This window comes from Amphiura filiformis, chromosome 7 (assembly GCF_039555335.1).
Source record: "Amphiura filiformis chromosome 7, Afil_fr2py, whole genome shotgun sequence".
Lineage (NCBI taxonomy): Eukaryota > Metazoa > Echinodermata > Ophiuroidea > Amphilepidida > Amphiuridae > Amphiura > Amphiura filiformis.
The window spans coordinates 58016942-58035832 of NC_092634.1; the positions used below are offsets into that span (position 1 = coordinate 58016942).

At 37.5% G+C, this 18891-nt stretch overlaps 1 protein-coding gene across 1 annotated transcript in view; it reads left to right on the forward strand.

Moving 5' to 3' along the window:
* The first annotated feature begins 6046 nt into the window (after positions 1–6046).
* The window catches only part of LOC140157972 (uncharacterized), a 30003-nt gene continuing 17158 nt past the window's right edge, over positions 6047–18891 (forward strand). The window contains exons 1-2 of the mRNA XM_072181221.1: positions 6047–6753; positions 12970–13121. Of these exons, the coding sequence (XP_072037322.1) occupies positions 6208–6753; positions 12970–13121 (698 nt within the window). The 5' untranslated portion in view covers positions 6047–6207. The remainder of the gene's footprint in view (positions 6754–12969; positions 13122–18891) is intronic.

Genomic DNA, 18891 nt, shown 5'->3' on the forward strand with positions numbered 1-18891 from the left:
CTGGAACTCCTGAACCCACACTGTTCCTCTCTCAGATGGTTATCTACAGTCTGTTGAATTCGGTTGAGAACCATCCTACAGAATACTTTCCCCGGGATTGACAGGAGGGTAATAGCTCTGTAGTTGGCTGGGTCCAGTTTGTCGCCCTTCATGATGCAGTCATGTCTACAGTAGAATTCATCTCGACCTTTGCAGGACTTAACCCCATTAAAAGCTATTAAACCAAGATAACACTCATTGAAACAGCTCAACTGATTAAATCGGATCTTCTCTGGTTGTGCACAAGTGACTGTTTTCATGTGCGATATCGCAATAAAACTGGTATTCATAGCTTCAGTTGGGTAACCGATTATAAAGGAAACGAAAGGAAACAATGTTATGTGTGGCTTTGTTCACGAAATCAGACAATGTCGTGCTTTTTGTAAACCAGCATTCTTGAAAATGAGCAACATAATGATTTTTGACTTAACACGGTTTAGAAATAATTTCTTCATATTTTTGGTGTTATCTGTCGTTTACATGTCCTTCCTAAAACACAAAAGTACGACCCTCTCCAAACACCTAAATTAGCTAAAAATTTAGGACATGTTACAAAACTTTATTTTCTAGAACCTATTTAGAATAATTTAAATGTAGCTTTTACCGGTTTTTTTGTGGCATCCTTCAGAAGTGAGCGGTCCGATACCAATATTTTCGGTCAAATCTCCATTCAAATAACACGGGGAGTTGGCTAGCTATGCCTTGCCCTCACTCATATTTTACAAAAGTACGACCATTTCTGAACATCTAACCTAGCTGTAATTTTAGGTCATGTTAGAGAAATATATTTGCTAGAAGTTTTGGAGAATAAATAAAATATTGGCTGGTTATTTTTCACACAGTGATGTTAACTAGGCAAGTGTCCATTCTCCCAACATACATCATTTGTAGGGGTCACGCGTCAATGGTGAGAGCACTGTGTATTGTGTATAGGAAAACGGACAGTAACTGCAGTATGTTTTGTACACAATAATTTAGGGTGCATCTCTTGCCCCTCATGTTACCCAAATTTCTTGTCCCTAGTCTCAAAATGTGCCATTGGTTAAAATATTACCCCATACCCAATTTTAAATTATTCCGAAGTCGTTTAGGGGGGCCTCCGTGACGTTGAAATTGTTGGTCAATGGCCATACCATATGCATAAGGCAGCTATTTTGTTTTGCATGGTTAACATTAGAAATGACTGCTGCCCTATGTATTTTGTTCATGTAGTTAGGACTATTAATGAATCAAGATGTAAAAATAGTCTAACTCAAAAAAATAAAACATAAGGGAGCTATCTACAGAGGTCAAGTTTATGTAAACATAAATGGCTGCCCTTTGCTGTCTTTACTGTGTAATTGTGAATTTGCTTAGATATACATATCTTTCCTGTTTTCGTGCTAACTTTGACCTGTTAGGCTGATATTACTACAGAAGAGTGATCGCACACTTGCACATTTATAGACCTTGCTCAATTTGATGAGACAGCATCATGTTATACGTTAAAAAGAATGGAAGGCTGAGGTTCTTCAAATCTTCAGATCAGAGTTCCAGCAGAGATGATTTCGCGAAGTTGTGAATTGCATTATTGTAGGTAGTGGTGAGCAAACTCTGAAGTTAAGTTTAAGATTCCAGAGCAGTGTAGATGCTAGCCCAGACGCATGGCAAAACTTTTGTTCCCTATAAAGATCTGCTTACTTGAATTGAGGTTCCAATCCAAGAAGAACTACATGTACCTCTCATGGAAAAATTCATAGGCCTACAAAGGTTACTTAAAGTATGTGAATCATATAATTTCAATGCCAGTTAAATCATAGTACATAAAAGAAAGTTGCAATGTAAAACCAAACAAAATGGTACACTTTGCAGAATTTTGCACTCTGCAGTGACAATTGACAAAGTACCAACACAGGAGAAGCACTGGCTTAAACGGCAACAACAAAGACAATGTATAAAGCCGAATAAGGTAAAATGGTCATGCCAGTACCAGTCGGAGATATCCAATATCAAGATTTGAAGAACCTCAGTCCTGTGTGTGTTGTCTCATCAAATTCAGCAAGGTCTAGATGCAAGTGTGTGATCATTATAGTCTGTAGTAGTAACTATCAGCCTAACGGTTCAAAGTTGGCATGGAAACAGGAAAGTTATGAATATTTAAGTAATTTCACAATTACACAGTAAAGACAGCAAAGGGCAGCCATTTATGTTTACATAAAATTGGTCCTTGTAGATAGCTCCCTTATGTTTAATTTTGGGACATGGGCTTTTTTTACATCTTGATTCATAATAGTCCTAACTACATGGACAAAATACATAAGGCAGCAGTAATTTCTAATGTTAACCATCTAAACAAAATAGCTGCCTTATGCATATGGTATGGCAATTGACCAACAATTTCAACGTCACGGAGGCCCCCCTAAACGACTTCGGAATAATTTTAAATTTGGTATGGAGTAATATTTTGACCAATGGAACGTTTTGAGACTAGGGACAAGAAATTTGGGTAACATGAGGGGCAACAGATACACACAGGGGTTATTAGACCTTTACTCCAGTCTTCAGGGATTTTTCCTTCAGCCCAGGCAGTGTTGATGATCTTCAACAACATTTGTTTCAACATGGGTCCTCCTGCTTTCAACACTTCTGCTGAGATCTTATCCCAACCACACACTTTGTTGTTTTTAAGCTTCTTGATGGCCTCTTCAACTTCATCTATTGAAAAGGGCAAACTTGCTGTATAGTGGGGTTGACAGGCTCTCCGGGATGGAGTTTATATTACAGTCTCTGGGGAATTCTGTATTCAAATGTTTACTGAAGTATTCCTCCCAGCACTTCATTACTTCCTCTGGGACTGTTTTCAGTGAACCATGTTTGTCTTTGGCTGCATGCAGTTTGAACTTTGGTTTTATCACCTACTAGTGTTGTGACTTTCTTGAAGAGATCATGGCTTATGTTCTTTGCATTGGCTTCTTCCATTTGTTGAACGTCTCTTTCAAGAAGTTTTCTTTTCCACTGCTTCACTTGATATTTGACCCCCTTTGTTCAGCTTCCGATAGCAGTTCTTGTTTGGAGCTGAGGGGTTGTTTAACATCAAGACTCTGGCTTTTCTTCTCAAATGGCACATTTTCCTGACTTCTTCAGGTAATCCCTTCACTTGGCGAGCCCTCCTAATACCAACTGATTCTTCAGTAATTTTGTTTGTGGTGTCTCTGAACTTAGCCCACAGGTCTTCTACATCAGTATCCTCCAGTTGAAGCAGGGGTTCAAAAGTACCACCAATCTTGGCTCTGAACTCTTCTGCAATCAGGTGGTTGGTAAGTCTACTGACGTCATAGCTTTTTGGAGTCGTTTTCAGGCGTTTGGTTCTGACTGGTGCTGACACCACTTTAGCGATCACTAGAATGTGATCTGAGCCCACATCAGCTGAGCAGTATGATCGGCAATTCTGGATGGTACTTATAGGTTCTCCTGTTGAGTTATGACAAAGTCAATCATATTTTTGTATTTCCCACAAGGTGAAGTCCATGTTACCTTTCTACAGGCTTTATGCTGGAAGTGGGTGTTACAAACTGTCAACTTGTGGAGCATGCAGAATTCCAACAGTTTCTCCCCTCTGCTATTGATCTTACCAATACCATACTTGCCCATTGCGGGGGTCCAAGCTTTACTGTCAGAGCCTATTTTGGCATTGAAATCCCCCATCCGGATGAGTTTCTCCTTCTTATTGACTTTCTGAAGGTGATGTTGTAGCCCATCATAAAATTTATCACTCTCTTCATCACTGTGCGTAGTGGTGGGGCGTAAACATTAATGATGTTGAGTATTCCATCCTTCATTTTGAACTTTGCTGTTAGGATTCTAGAAGAGACGGATTCATAGCTGACAAGGCATTCAAGAAGTGGCTGTGATATTAGAAGCCCAACACCTTCTCTTCCAATGCCATCTTTCCTACCTACTAGAAGGATGGTGTATTCATCTTTGTTGATGAGTGTCTCGGATTCTGTCAGATGTGTTTCGCAGAGTCCAAGGATGTCAAGACCAAATCTTCTAACCTCATCAAGGAGGATTTCCCATGGCCCAGTGACCTTCCGTCCTAAGCGTCCTGACATTCCAGGTTCCTATTAATACCACTGGAGCTCCTTTTCTTTGTAGGTTCCTCTACAGCAGTCTTTGTTAGAGTTGGCTGTTTCACTATTGGTTTATTTGTCACAGTGCGGCTCCTTGTATTTGAGGCCTGCTCAGCTGTGGCTTTTGTCACATTTTGGCATTTTGTCGACTTCCGGCTACTTACGCTGATCCTGGTTGTCTTCCTTGTTTCTTCCTCTGGTTGTACCTGTGGAGATGGCAACCAATCATCCGGCGGATTCTTAGCACCCCTGCCACTCTGTTGCCGACGAGCAGCCACCGGGACTCGGGGCCTTAACGGGGGGGGTCGACTTTCATGATAGGAGATTACTCGTTAAGAGTGTTGACCTGCTTTACATACTGGGCTATGGGTTTGTTCGGTTTTCCTTCCCGTAAGCAATATTCTATAGCCTTCCAGACTGCTCCAGCAGCCTTTCAAGCCATAGGCTATTTCCCCCAGAGCCCCGTCTGTTAACTATGCCGCAAGGCAAAGCCGTAACAGGGGTCCGCGATTGACATGCAATCTTCGAGAACGTGGGGGTTGGTTGGTAGGCCTAACTACAGAGAGGCGATTAGGAACAGGAGCGCTGATGGAATTGCCTCCTGCGTCTACAACCTTAAGTAGGCCTATAGTAAGAATAGCAAATCAAAGTAAAACAAAGGGTAAGCAGCATGCGGGAGAAAGGCAAGGGCATGCAGGGAGAAAGAGGGGTTAGGTAAGGAGAGCAAAGCAAAGGTTGGAAGTGCGCATCATGCAGCCATTAGTACCATTAGTACCACCCTATAAATGTATGATCTTATGTAATAAAGACAATATGTGCATTAATAATAATCTCCTGGCTTCTAGTGTTTCCCAATCCAGGTCAGAAAGAAGTTTTGTGACTGTCCTTTTTCTTGAATATTCCTTTTTACTGGAGCGAGCAGACTGCCTTCTTTCCAATTAAGGACATTATGTTCCGGTTCCGCGGCAGACTGCATGCACCAGGCTCCTGCAGCATACTCGGTCACACAAGCGAGATGTAAGCTGTGACTTTGACTTTTTCAGGTCCCGATATAGGGGTATATTTTTACTTACTAATCCCAGTTACCTCCAGAAACCCCGGATCTAGCTTGCAAGTCCCGGCCCCCGGAGATTCCACCGGGGAGATTCAGTCCCACTGGCACGACCCGGGCTTCGGAACAACTAAAGGACAGGTAAGGGACCGATCGTTATTTACGGCAGGGGGGAATGGGTGTTTTGGCAAAAATATCGACAAAAATTTCGCGTTCCCCCTCGCGTCCGCTCAAAATTTTCGCGTTCCCCCTTGTTTTCCCAATTTTCTCCATTTAAAATTTAACAATCCCCCCTCTTGGTTCAACTAAAAATTTCAGGTTCCCCCCTCAAGACCACACACAAATTCCGTGTTCCCCCCGAACTTTACCCATTCCCCCCTGCCATAAATAACGATCGCTCCCTAAGGACTAGGATATAGACATGTTTCATTTGGTAAAGCAGGAAATATATTTTAATAATAACAATAAAATAATAATAATAAAAATCAGTGTTGCCCTATGTTTCTAGAATCAAGAGTAGGCCTCAGTAGCCTACATTCAAAACTTTTCTGTGCAACAGGTGTCGGCTGCTTCTTGAAACACTACTGCCGATTTACAGAAAAACGCCCTCAAAATTAATACTCAGTGCCCAAATGTTGAACTTCCCAACTTGCATCAAGCAGGGTATAATTTAATAGCGTTTAATGACGTCAATCGCAAAATATTTAAAAATCAACAAATAATTTTAAACTTATTTTTAAACTTTATAAATTGAATTTTAAGTGCGATTCTATAAACAATTAGTACTACTTTTTTTTGACGGCGTATGAAGATTTACACTAGTGATTCACCTGACGACCAATTTCAAAATGGCGGCCCGCAGTAAACAAATCGTAGTAGATTTCCGTCCCGAACGGTTGCTCATTTTTACAACAAAATAGCTTAATTTAGAGTATTTTAGTCACCGACAACTTCGTTGTACAGTAGCCTTATGTCACCGTATTTGTAAATAGCTGTTATTTACCAAAAATGGATGAGAGGCATTGGTGGATTGCGACCAAAATCCAGGAGTCGTTTCATATCGGTGGGTTTCACGACAACCCTACACTACTGGAAGATTTCTTAGTCGAAGAAACGACTCTTGACCTTACAAACAAATTCCTAGCTGCTGGTGGACCAAACAAGCTATTCTTTTATTCGGATCGACCACAGACGACCGCGCTTCATCCAAGCGGGCTGCAAAGTACGAGACAATTGCACGTTGTGAGTTCACTTGCTACTCTCAAAGATGTCAACATTGAAGAGACGACCTGCCTGTACTTCCTCCGTCATGATGTGTCTCGTGAAGTTGACCCAGTGCATATGGAGAAAGACATCTTCTGTGGCGAGTTGCGGCATAGTGTGCTCGACAATCTCAATACTCTGTTGTCCGATATCTATTTACCACTGCTGAAAGCGCAGAAAGATTGGGGTCAATGCAGTGAGGAAAATGTGCACCAGTGTTTGCACAGTTTAGAGAAATATGCAGCAGCACTTGCAGAGACTGTCAGCATTCCTGCTTCTGCAAGACAACAGGTAATAAATCCAGCTTCTTCAAATAGTACATGTAGGCAGTAGGGAAAGCTTGCATGTAAAATGTCTGCAATCATCAGTTTTGTCTGGGTTTATTAAATGAAATTTCACCCCAAATGAATGCTAACCCCGATGAAAAAACTTTTCTGGTGGTCATGGACATGGTTGTTTGATATGTGAGGCAAAATTTACACTCATCGCCGCATCGGCACGCAAGGCTTTTTTTGCAATGTCCAAGGCCAGGGTGGGCATCACCAGGGGTTTCCATGTCATGATATAATTTATCGCGATATCCATCATATCGCGATAAATTTTAGGACTCCAAGTCAAACAATTTGTATATGGCATGTATGGTATACAGTACCGTAATATCTTAAACAATGTTTCAATTATTATTATGTCATTTCCAATCATGGAAGGAATTGGGTACATTGCAAGTGCTTATACTTGGAATATTTGGGAGTTTATTTATTGTGGGTTTATCGATGAAGCAGTGAGAATTATCGCATCACAATAATTAATATTTTCTCTTGATATTGTCACCTTGCCTGATATCGCACACCCATTACCCGAAGGCTGAAACACGCACACCCCATATGTTTTGTGAGGCAAATGCACAGACAAATGCTTTGCTGCTGCTTTATTCATGTGTCTCTGCAGACTTAGAATCGGGTGCAAATGTGAGACACAGTCAGACACTTGATTCAAATTTCAAAGTTAATTTCACGTGTACTGGCTAAGGGTGTGAGTGAGTCCCGGGTATTCGAGTTCCGCCCGATAATCCTCCTGCCCGGGTAATAGGATTATCGAGTTCCGCCCGATAATCCTATTACCGGGCAGGGAATTTCCTGCCCGGGTACCCGAAATTAAAAAAAAAAAAATTTTAATTTTTTTTTTTCTAAGTTTTTTTTTTGGCTTTGTAGTGTCTGTGGACCTAGACCTAAATGCTAGTATCAGCGTTGAGCTATAAAAAAATTGAATTTTGCACATTGTTTTGTGTTTTTAATATGAAAATTGATACATACAATGTAGTTGTCATAAACATACTCTATTAATGATATCAAAATGCATTGAATTTGAATGCATTTTGATATCATTAATAGAGTATGACATGAAAACTATGTATCAATTTTCATATTAAAAACACAAAACAATGTGCAAAATTAATTTTTTTTTTTTTTTTAGGTCAACCATGAATGATCCTAGCATTTAGCTCTAGGTCCAGAGACACTACAAAACCAAAAAAACTTTGAAAAAAAATGTTTGCAATTCGGTACCGGTTACCCGCCTGAAAAATGCGGCGGGTGCCCGGGCACAAAATTACCCGAAAATCACACCCCTAGTACTGGCGTAAAGCTAAAGGATCTTATTTTTCAAAAAGGGATACAAGGACCATCCATCTGTAAATAAATTAATCAGGATTGTCCATAATACATTAAAATATTTGCAAAAGTTCTGGTTTACAAATCCAAAAATATTTCGGTATAATATTAAAGATGTTAAACATACTCAATGACGTTTGGTACTACATCTTAGTACTTTCTCAAATTGACTGTTCAACTCTCACACTCCTCGTCTGTTTCCTGTTGGAACTCGACGTTGGTGTTTTGGAGTGGAGTAATTGGTCGTAAATGTGGGGTAGGAAGTGGTTGCCCTCATCTCGGTTGAATGTGTTGGCCCCTTTTAAGGAAGCCATCTTGATTATTCTAATGATGATGTGTTGTTTCTAACAGAGAGCATGGATGCAACGTAACAAAGCTTGGTTTGTGGTGAGATGATACATACAATCTTTGTGCATGATGACAATTATATTCACATTTGCATGATCATTTTGTAGATAGCTTCAGTTGCTTGCAACATCTAATTATCAGTTTTCAATACTGGTAGCTATTGAATCTTAAATATTAACATTAAGAGGGCGCACCACCAAATCACTCCACGATTTATGTAACAGTGAAATTCGGTTAAAATAGTCCACCGCTTATTTGAGCTTGTTTCGGCTTTATTTTCTAAACGTATAGTCAAATTTTGCCCGTTTTCAGCTCATTTGCTTCCGACAAGTATATACATGAAGAATTCGGAGAAAAAGTCCCAATTTTTTATTTCAGAGTTGAAGTTCTGGCGCGAATTTGGACAACGTCCGGTTTCCAAAATTGAGTGATTTTTTAGGGTTAAATTTGCACAATTTTTCTTTGCGGCAAAATAACAGAAAAAGTCGGTGGTTAGCAATATATTCCGTTAAAAGAATAATATTCTACACATGATCAGCTTTAATCTGATACCAAGCTTTATAGTTGAAATCGTAATTCAAGTGCCAAAGCGAGATCCAAATGTAGGCCTTTTACCGTGTATTTCAATGGGCGCGTTTAATGGTGGTGCGCTCCTTATAAGAGGCTTTCAAGATGTGTTACTATGTTCGCTATTCTATACAAAAAGACATCGAATAAGGGCGGAAAAAAAAAAAAATCAGTTTATTTCAGTCACAAATGCTTTAAATAACTTTTGTGATTAATTTTAGGAACATTTGTTAAAAATTTACCCAAAAATACAGGTCTCTGACGTCAAGAAAAGCATGAAAAATCGCTTTCGTGAGCGCTTTTGCTGTAAATTTATACCAGATCAGAATAACGCATAAAACTTTTATTTTTGCTTAAATTGCCAATATCAGTAGGCCTTGTTTTGAAGACAGAGAAGAAGAAGGGGGGGGGGTACTTTGACATAATTAAGTAAATAGGCCTATATTAAAGATATTCAAAACATGAATACACACATTTTGTACTTTTCTCAACTAAAATTTTTAAATTAGAAAGTGTCCTTTTGCATCAATCATTCAATTTTCTGTCCAACCTCTGCAAAACTCTGCATGTTGATGAACATGATGAAATTTGGGTTTTTGGTGATTCGAGCTGAGTTTTAAAACATCATTTCTTCCGAACGGAATGTCGAGAGGGATGAAATTTTGCAAAATGACTAGAAACTATCTCTAGTTTACTTTAAAAAGTAAAAATTTGGATTTTGATAACTATTGACGTTTATAAGAGGGCGCACCACCAAATCACTCCACGATTTATGTAACAGTGAAATTCGGTTAAAATAGTCCACCGCTTATTTGAGCTTGTTTCGCTTTATTTTCTAAACGTATAGTCAAATTTTGCCCGTTTTCAGCTCATTTGCTTCCGACAAGTATATACATGAAGAATTCGGAGAAAAAGTCCCAATTTTTATTTCAGAGTTGAAGTTCTGGCGCGAATTTGGACAACGTCCGGTTTCCAAAATTGAGTGATTTTTAGGGTTAAATTTGCACAATTTTTCTTTGCGGCAAAATAACAGAAAAAGTCGGTGGTTAGCAATATATTCCGTTAAAAGAATAATATTCTACACATGATCAGCTTTAATCTGATACCAAGCTTTATAGTTGAAATACGTAATTCAAGTGCCAAAACGAGATCCAAATGTAGGCCTTTTACCGTGTATTTCAATGGGCGCGTTTAATGGTGGTGCGCTCCCTTATAAGAGGCTTTCAAGATGTGTTACTATGTTCAAGCTTCTGTACAAAAAAAAAGACATCGAATAAGGGCGGAAGTCTTAAAAATCAGTTTATTTCAGTCACAAATGCTTTAAATAACTTTTCTGATTAATTTTAGGAACACTTGCTAAAAAAGTTACCCAAAAATACAGGTCTCTGACGTCAAGAAAAGCATGAAAAATCGCTTTCGTGAGCGCTTTTGCTGTAAATTTATACCAGATCAGAATAACGCATAAAACTTTTATTTTTGCTTAAATTGCCAATATCAGTAGGCCTTGTTTTGAAGACAGAGAAGAAGAAGGGGGGGGGGGGTACTTTGACATAATTAAGTAAATAGGCCTATATTAAAGATATTCAAAACATGAATACACACATTTTGTACTTTTCTCAACTAAAATTTTTAAATTAGAAAGTGTCCTTTTGCATCAATCATTCAATTTTCTGTCCAACCTCTGCAAAACTCTGCATGTTGATGAACATGATGAAATTTGGGTTTTTTGGTGATTCCGAGCTGAGTTTTAAAACATCATTTCTTCCGAACGGAATGTCGCAGAGGGATGAAATTTTGCAAAATGACTAGAAACTATCTCTAGTTTACTTTAAAAAGTAAAAATTTGGATTTTGATAACTATTGACGTTTATAAGAGGGCGCACCACCAAATCACTCCACGATTTATGTAACAGTGAAATTCGGTTAAAATAGTCCACCGCTTATTTGAGCTTGTTTCTGCTTTATTTTCTAAACGTATAGTCAAATTTTGCCCGTTTTCAGCTCATTTGCTTCCGACAAGTATATACATGAAGAATTCGGAGAAAAAGTCCCAATTTTTTATTTCAGAGTTGAAGTTCTGGCGCGAATTTGGACAACGTCCGGTTTCCAAAATTGAGTGATTTTTTAGGGTTAAATTTGCACAATTTTTCTTTATGCAAAATAACAGAAAAAATCGGTGGTTAGCAATATATTCCGTTAAAAGAATAATATTCTACACATGATCAGCTTTAATCTGATACCAAGCTTTATAGTTGAAATACGTAATTCAAGTGCCAAAACGAGATCCAAATGTAGGCCTTTTACCGTGTATTTCAATGGGCGCGTTAATGGTGGTGCGCTCCCTTAATAGGTACCAGTAGGGCCTAACTGGTTTTCGACAGATGTTGTCAGTCAATGTAATACATAGAAATAACCAGATACCTGATAAATGGGTACCAGTAAAGCTGAATTTACACTCAACTGCCGATGACCATTATTACCGGTACCAATGAAATTTTTAGAGAATAAACAATGGGGATTTGCCCTGACTAAAAACGATTTTTTAAACCAGTGTTCACAGGCTCTTAGAAGGCTTTTCCCGAGGTAACAGAAAGCGTCATCAATTGGTCACTAAATCAATCATTTTAAAACGATTGAGTGTAAATTCAGCTGAACTGATCTTGACATTCAAACTATGATTGTCTTAAGTTGAGAAAAATGCCATGTTGGATTTCACAGGGGCAGATTTGGTCATGTGCGCTAACCTAATCCTGCGGGGTGTATACACACGCAATAATCCCCCACGCATTAGAACGGTGACTGTCCGTATGTTGGCAACACAATTGCGTAAACGCACTGCTTCAAAACTGCTACGGGAAATCCAACATTGGGTTACTCTCACTTGAGACAAGACACACTAATACTACGGTACATGTAGAATTACAATGTAATTTCACTAACATTTCCAGGCTTGTAAGCACATTTCATCTTATAAAGTGAAAGTTATCCCCATGAGAACGACCTGCTGATTGGCCAAACAGAAGTTTTCATTATCAATTGGACCAATCAGCAACATTGTCAGAATAATTTCACCAAACAAAAAAATTGGGGTGAATTATTTGCAAAGCGCCATTTTGATTGGTGAATAAAGTGAAGATATCATGTAAATGTGTACAACAGCAACTATAAGCAGTTGCCTTGCGCAGTATGTGTTTAAACCTAGTAGAAACCCATAAAGCAACTACCGTATTCATTCCAATAAGCGCCCAGGGTGCTTTACAAAGTCATTTTGGGTGGGCACTTATTTTTTACCTGGTTTACCTAATTTTTTCGTAAGGGCCGTTTATTAAAGACGAATTTACCTATGTTATAATAGGGCCCCGAGATATTCTATTACTTTTCTCAGTTTTCTGATGCAGTAAAATGTATTGCAAGTTTACTTCAAATCCTCAAGCTATTTCACTGCATCAGTCACTTCAACATTAATGTAGCTTTAGCAAATTGAAAATACCCTGGGTGGGTGCTTATTGGGGTGTGGGCGCTTATTGGAATGAATATGTTACATCTCTTGTAGTCATGACTCATGAGTAGCTATATATGCATGTACAAATGTAGGTCTTGTAGAGAATGTAATGTTACACTGACTTAGGTAGCTTTTTAGTGCAATTTTTAAAAATTCATCTTTTTCATTGAAGGCGTCACCATGGCTACAAATTTTGAGCTATGAGGAATCAAAATTTGCTGAATAATTGACTTACCTGGATTTGTTTTTGCTATGTCACTTTTTAAATTTGATGCATAGATTTTGAGTTTTGACTTGTAAAAAAAAAGGGGGGGGGTAATTACTTTTTTGTAGGCATTTACAATTACTGCAATATACATTAATCTTCTGTATATCTTAAAGTTTTATTCAAACATATTTGACCAATATTAATTTTTTCAGGTTCTAAGAAGACCAGAGAATATAGTGAGTCAAGAATTCAGCAAACACAGGACAACATCCTATGATCAGAATATCATCATTGAATATGAAGCCCTTGTTACTGAATGGATTGCAACTATTGATAATGCACTGGCTGATGGAGGAGATGAAAGGTAACCAACCAATCTGACAGTTTTTTTTGTTTCTTGACCTAGTATGACATTTTTAGCAATTTTATTCTTTGTTTACCACGGACGCAGCGAGATGTTGAAATAGTATAATGACCACATCCTGTGGCATTGGACATTAATATGCTAATTTAATGACCGAGTTGTGTGACGTGTTATGCGCTCAAAACAATTTTTTGGACATATTGCATGATTACGCGCTGGTGTAATTAGTTGCTGGCGGTATGGCTGTTATCAGCTGTTCAATTATTTTACAGGAAATTAAACCAAAAATTAAAAAAATAAAATTTTGTTTTGTTTTCAAGTCTTAAGGAAGAAAATAATGATACAGATTGTTTTTAAGTCTAAAAGAAGAAAATAATGATACTGATGAATAACAAAAATAAATAATGAAGTTAGGACTTATTTATCTCAGTTATTGTTTGGGTATTGTGAAAATCTAAACATTTTGCTTGCACTTGGGAATTATTCCTTGGTTCAATCAATATCACTAATCAATAGTGACTATTTGAATATTAGTGGCAATACTTTGTTGCTTGCAAGTATACAAACTGATGTATGGGATTATGCTCAATAAAATTAAGCTGACTTTACCTATTTTTGCAAACAATTAGTGATCGACCCTACAGACTTTTTATTTGACGTAAAATATTTGATGTAACAGTAATGTATAAGTTCTAACGAATGTTTGTTGATGTAAAATTGATAATATATTTCTACCAGATATTATATGTAACATATTATCGATTTTACGTCATCAAGCATTTGTTAGAACTTAAACATTACTGGAAATAGAATGTGACTATTAAATAACGTATATATGTTACATCAAATATTGTACGTCAAATACCCGGAGTCAGTAGCTACGGAGCCTCATGGGTGACATGTAACAAATATTTTTTTTGAAAATTATCCCGAGATAATCAGGTTATCTTGGGATAATTATCCCGAGATAATCATGTTCTCCCGGGATAATCATGTTATCTCGGGATAATTATCCCGGGATAATCAGGTTATCCCGGGATAATTATCCCGAGATAACCAGGTTATCCCGGGATAAACAGATTATCCCGGGATAATTATCCCGAGATAATCCGGTTATCCCGGGATAATCAGGTTAGCCCGGGATAATTATCCCGAGATAATCAGGTTATCCCGGATAATCAGGTTATCCGGGATAATTATCCCGAGATAATCAGGTTATCCCGGATAATCAGGTTATCCCGGATAATTATCCCGAGATAATCAGGTTATCTCGGGATAATCATATTATCCCGAGATAATTATCCCGAGATAATCAGGTTATCCCGGGATAATCATATTATCCCGGGATAATTATCCCGAGATAATCAGGTTATCCCGGGATAACATGTTTATCTCGGGATAATTGTACATGTGCTATCTCTTTAACATGTACAATTATCCTGGGATAACATGTTTATCTCGGGATAATTGTACATGTCACAATCTCTTTAACACAGCAATGTTACGCACATAGCGTCAATTATGTAATAGACGTCCGTACAGGATGTACGGCGATGGAGTGTACATCTGGGTAAGAGACTGTATAACCCCTTCGTACATATTGTGTACAATTATTGTATACATGAACTTATATTGCCACTGGCTACGTGGTGCGCAAACCATCCAGGAAATGACATTTCGGACGTAAACATTGCGAAATTGAATGACAATAGTCACAAAATACAGCCTTTTATTTTCATCAGAAGTACAGTCGGATAAAACCAATAACATATTCATGAAAGGTGAAAACAAAATTATATATGTGCCGAATGATTTGGCTTGATTGGGTTAAATAAAGATAAAATCGACAGTTTTCCTCACACGAATCACGCCGAAAAATATTACAAAATTTCGCTCCAAATTTCGCGTGAAATTGCCCACCAAACTGGTCGATTGTGGCCTCCATTTTTGATTTTGAAACCTTAAAATTAAAAATCAGCTTTAATAATAGGGTTTTTATTTCAACCATAACTTGAAACGCAGGACTGGACAATTATAAGTAAAGTTACTGAAGCAAAATGGACTGCAGGGTCATTTCAGATCACAGCACCCGAGTTTAACGCGAGAGTAGTCGAGCGAGCATGCACACATGATACATCGTGCGGGGACCGGCCCGTAGTTGCCCTCGCTGGGCTGCCGACTGGAGTGCCGTTACACTTCTGACTTATGCTTTTTACACATTTGCATCAGGCACCACATTTTTTACACCAAGACTTAAAAACCTGTCTAAATTTTGGCTCCGAATTCCCTGCATTGATTCGAACACGATTTTAACAAGTAGGCCCTACGCTTAGACCTATTCACAAGTTTGATCACAGCCATAGTGTATGATCTTAGGCCTATAGGCCTAGGCCTAATATAAAATTAGGTTATTTTTTGGCATATTTGTAATACATAAATGGAATCAGCCACATTTATTGTGTCTGTAGGTCATGTTGTAGGCCAACCAGAGCAATTTAAACAGCCAAAATAGCCAGTGGGTTTTTTTTTCACTTTACCTCGTTATCAGCTTAAGGAATAAAACCCTTCCCTATTAGGCCTAATAGCAGATTAATATCACTAGGCCCTATCTTCAGTAGAAAGCAGTTTAATATATCTTCAGTAGATAGCAGATCAATATAGCTATCTTCTGTAGATAGCAGATCAATATAGGCCTAGGCCTATATCTTCAGGAGGCCTAGAAATACCGGTAGCAGATCAATAATTATCGTCAGTAGATAGCAGATCGACATAGGCCTAGCTATCTTCAGTAGATAGCAGATTATTATAGCTATTTTTAGTAATTAGCCGGTTAATAGATATATAGCAGATCAATATAGCTATCTCCAGTAGATAGCATTGCATCGGGGCCAAGCCTTTGCATCGGGGCCTGAGATTGGAATTCCAGTTTCCTTTCTCACGAAGTAAGGGCTAAGAGTAAAATTGTACAATTGTGTTTGGGAGTGGCCTTCTCTCTTTTCTCCTTTTCCTAGCTATTTCTTCCATTTCTTGCTTTGTTTATCAAAGCTATCTAGGCCAGCATGCATAGGCCTATATTAGCCTACACTGGCTATCCAGGTTTGTGCATTTGTATGAGCTTGGAACGGTCCATGGTTTTCTATGGATTAGCATGTGTTCCTCACGGACCAACCTGGGTAAACAAACAAACAAACAAACAAACAAATATAGCTATCTCCAGTAGATTACAGATAGGCCTAAATATAGCTCTCTTCAGTAGATAGCAGATCAATATAGCTATTTTAGTAAATAGCAGATTACTATCGCTATCTTCAGTAGAAAGCAGGTGAATATATAGCTATCTTCTATAGATAGCAGATCAATGTAGCTATATTCAGTAGATAGCAGATTAATATAGCTATCTTCTGTAGTTAGCAGATCAATATTGCTATCTCCAGTATAGCTATCTTCAGATCAATAGGCCTATATCTATCTTCAGTATCAGTAGATAGCAGATTAATATAGCTATCTTTAGTAGAAAGCATATCAATATAGCTATCTTCAGTTGATATCAGATTAATATAGCTATCTTTAGTAGATAGCAGATCAATATATACTTATCTTCAGTAGTTAGCAGATCAATATAACTATCTCCAGTAGATAGCAGATCAATATAGCTATCTTCAGTAGATAGCGGATCAATATATATTTAGCTATAGGCCTATTCCGTAGATAACATATCTTCAGATTAATATAGCTTTCTTCAGTAGAAAGCAGATATAGCTATTTTCAGTAGATATCAGATTAATAGAGCTATCTTCAGTTGATAGTAGGTTGATATATAGCTATCTTTAATAGATAGCAGATCAATGTAGCTATCTCCAGTAGATTGTAGATGAATATTAGTACCTTGAGTAGATAGCAGATCAATATACCTATCACCAGTAGATTGCCGATGAAAAAAGCTATCTTCAGTAGATAGCAGATCAATATAGCTATTTTTAGTAGATAGCAGATTAATATTGCTATCTCCAATAGATTACAGATGAATATAACTACCTTCAGTAGATAGCAGATCAATAGCTGTCTTCAGTAGATAGCATATCAATACAGCTATCTTCAGTATATAGCAGATTAATATAGCTATCGTCAGTAGATAGCAGATCAATATAATTATAGCTATCGTCAGTAGATAGCAGATCAATATAGCTATCTTCAGTAGATAGCAGATCAATAAAGCTATTTTCAGTAGATAGCAGATTACTATCGCTATCTTCAGTAGAAATCAGGTTAATATATAGCTATCTTCAGTAGATAGCAGATCAATGTAGCTATCTTCGGTAGATAGCATATCAATATAGCTATTTTCAGTAGAAAGCAGATTAATATAGCTGTTGTCAGTAGATAGCAGTTCAATATAACTGTCGGTAGATAGCAGATCGATAAAGTAATCTTCTGTAGATAGCAGATCAATATATCTATCTTCAGTGGAAAGGAGATATAGCTATTTTCAGTATCTTCAGTAGATATCATTTTAATATATAGCTATCTACAGTATATTGCAGATGAATATAGCTATTTTTAGTAGGTAACAGATCAATATAGCTATCTTCAGTAGATAGCAGATCAATATAGCAATTTTCAGTAGAAAGCAGATCAATATAGATATCTTCAGTAGATAGCAGATCAATATAACTATCGTCGGTAGATAGCAGATCGATATAACTATCGTCGGTAGATAGCAGATCGATATAGTAATCTTCTGTAGATAGCAGATCAATATAGCTATTTTCAGTGGAAAGGAGATATAGCTAATTCTAGTATCTTCAGTAGATAGCATTTTAATATATAGCTATCTTCAGTAGATAGCAGATTAATATAGCTATCTCCAGTAGATAATCAAATTAATCAAACTTGTTTAACAGTTTCGAAATACATTGGTATGTTGTACAGAATCAGGGAATGGCTATCTGCTAACCACATGAATACAATTTATAAAGCTCTTATTCTTCCAAGATTGACTTACTGTGATACTGTATGGGGAAATTGCAATAACACGCTTCTGAATAGGATTGAGCGTCTCCAGAACAGGGCTGGGAGGGCCATTCTTAAAGTTCCAGTCAGGACACCATCTTCTTTAATCAGGGAAAAACTTAAATGGAAGCCTCTTAGCAACCTTAGACAAGACCATCTGTGTCTTTTAACTTATAAATGTATTGCTGGTTTTGTTCCAAAGTATATGCAAACAATTTTTACCTCTGTGAAAACCAGTCATCGTCACAATACACGTGGTAGCGCTCATGGCAATATTGCACTTAATTTCAAACCAAGAATTGAAGCTGGTAGACGCTCATTCTTATTCAGAGGGGCTAAGGCCTGGAATTCACTAGATCCTAAACTGAAATCACCTCTCCCAATTAGCACAGCAACTTTCAAAACAATATACAACTCTCAATTTTATGATTCTTAAATAGTAGCCTTTAAATTTGTTTCATATTTTGGCTTCATTCGTTTATTTTGCAAAACAAGATTTGTTTGAGTTATATTTATACTATCATGCTATGCCTTACTACTATTTTGTGCAATCAATTTCCATATTGAATTATTTGTATTTGACATTAAATGAATTATTTTGTTTGTATTTAGTGCAATCGATAGTTTTGAATAATATTAATGTTTTATAGCTATGCTGGTTCATAGGTTGATTTTTGTAGTGTTTTATCTTTTAAGTAGTTTTAATGCTTATTGGGTCCCCCATATTATTTGATCCTTTATTCTATATGCTTTGCCTATG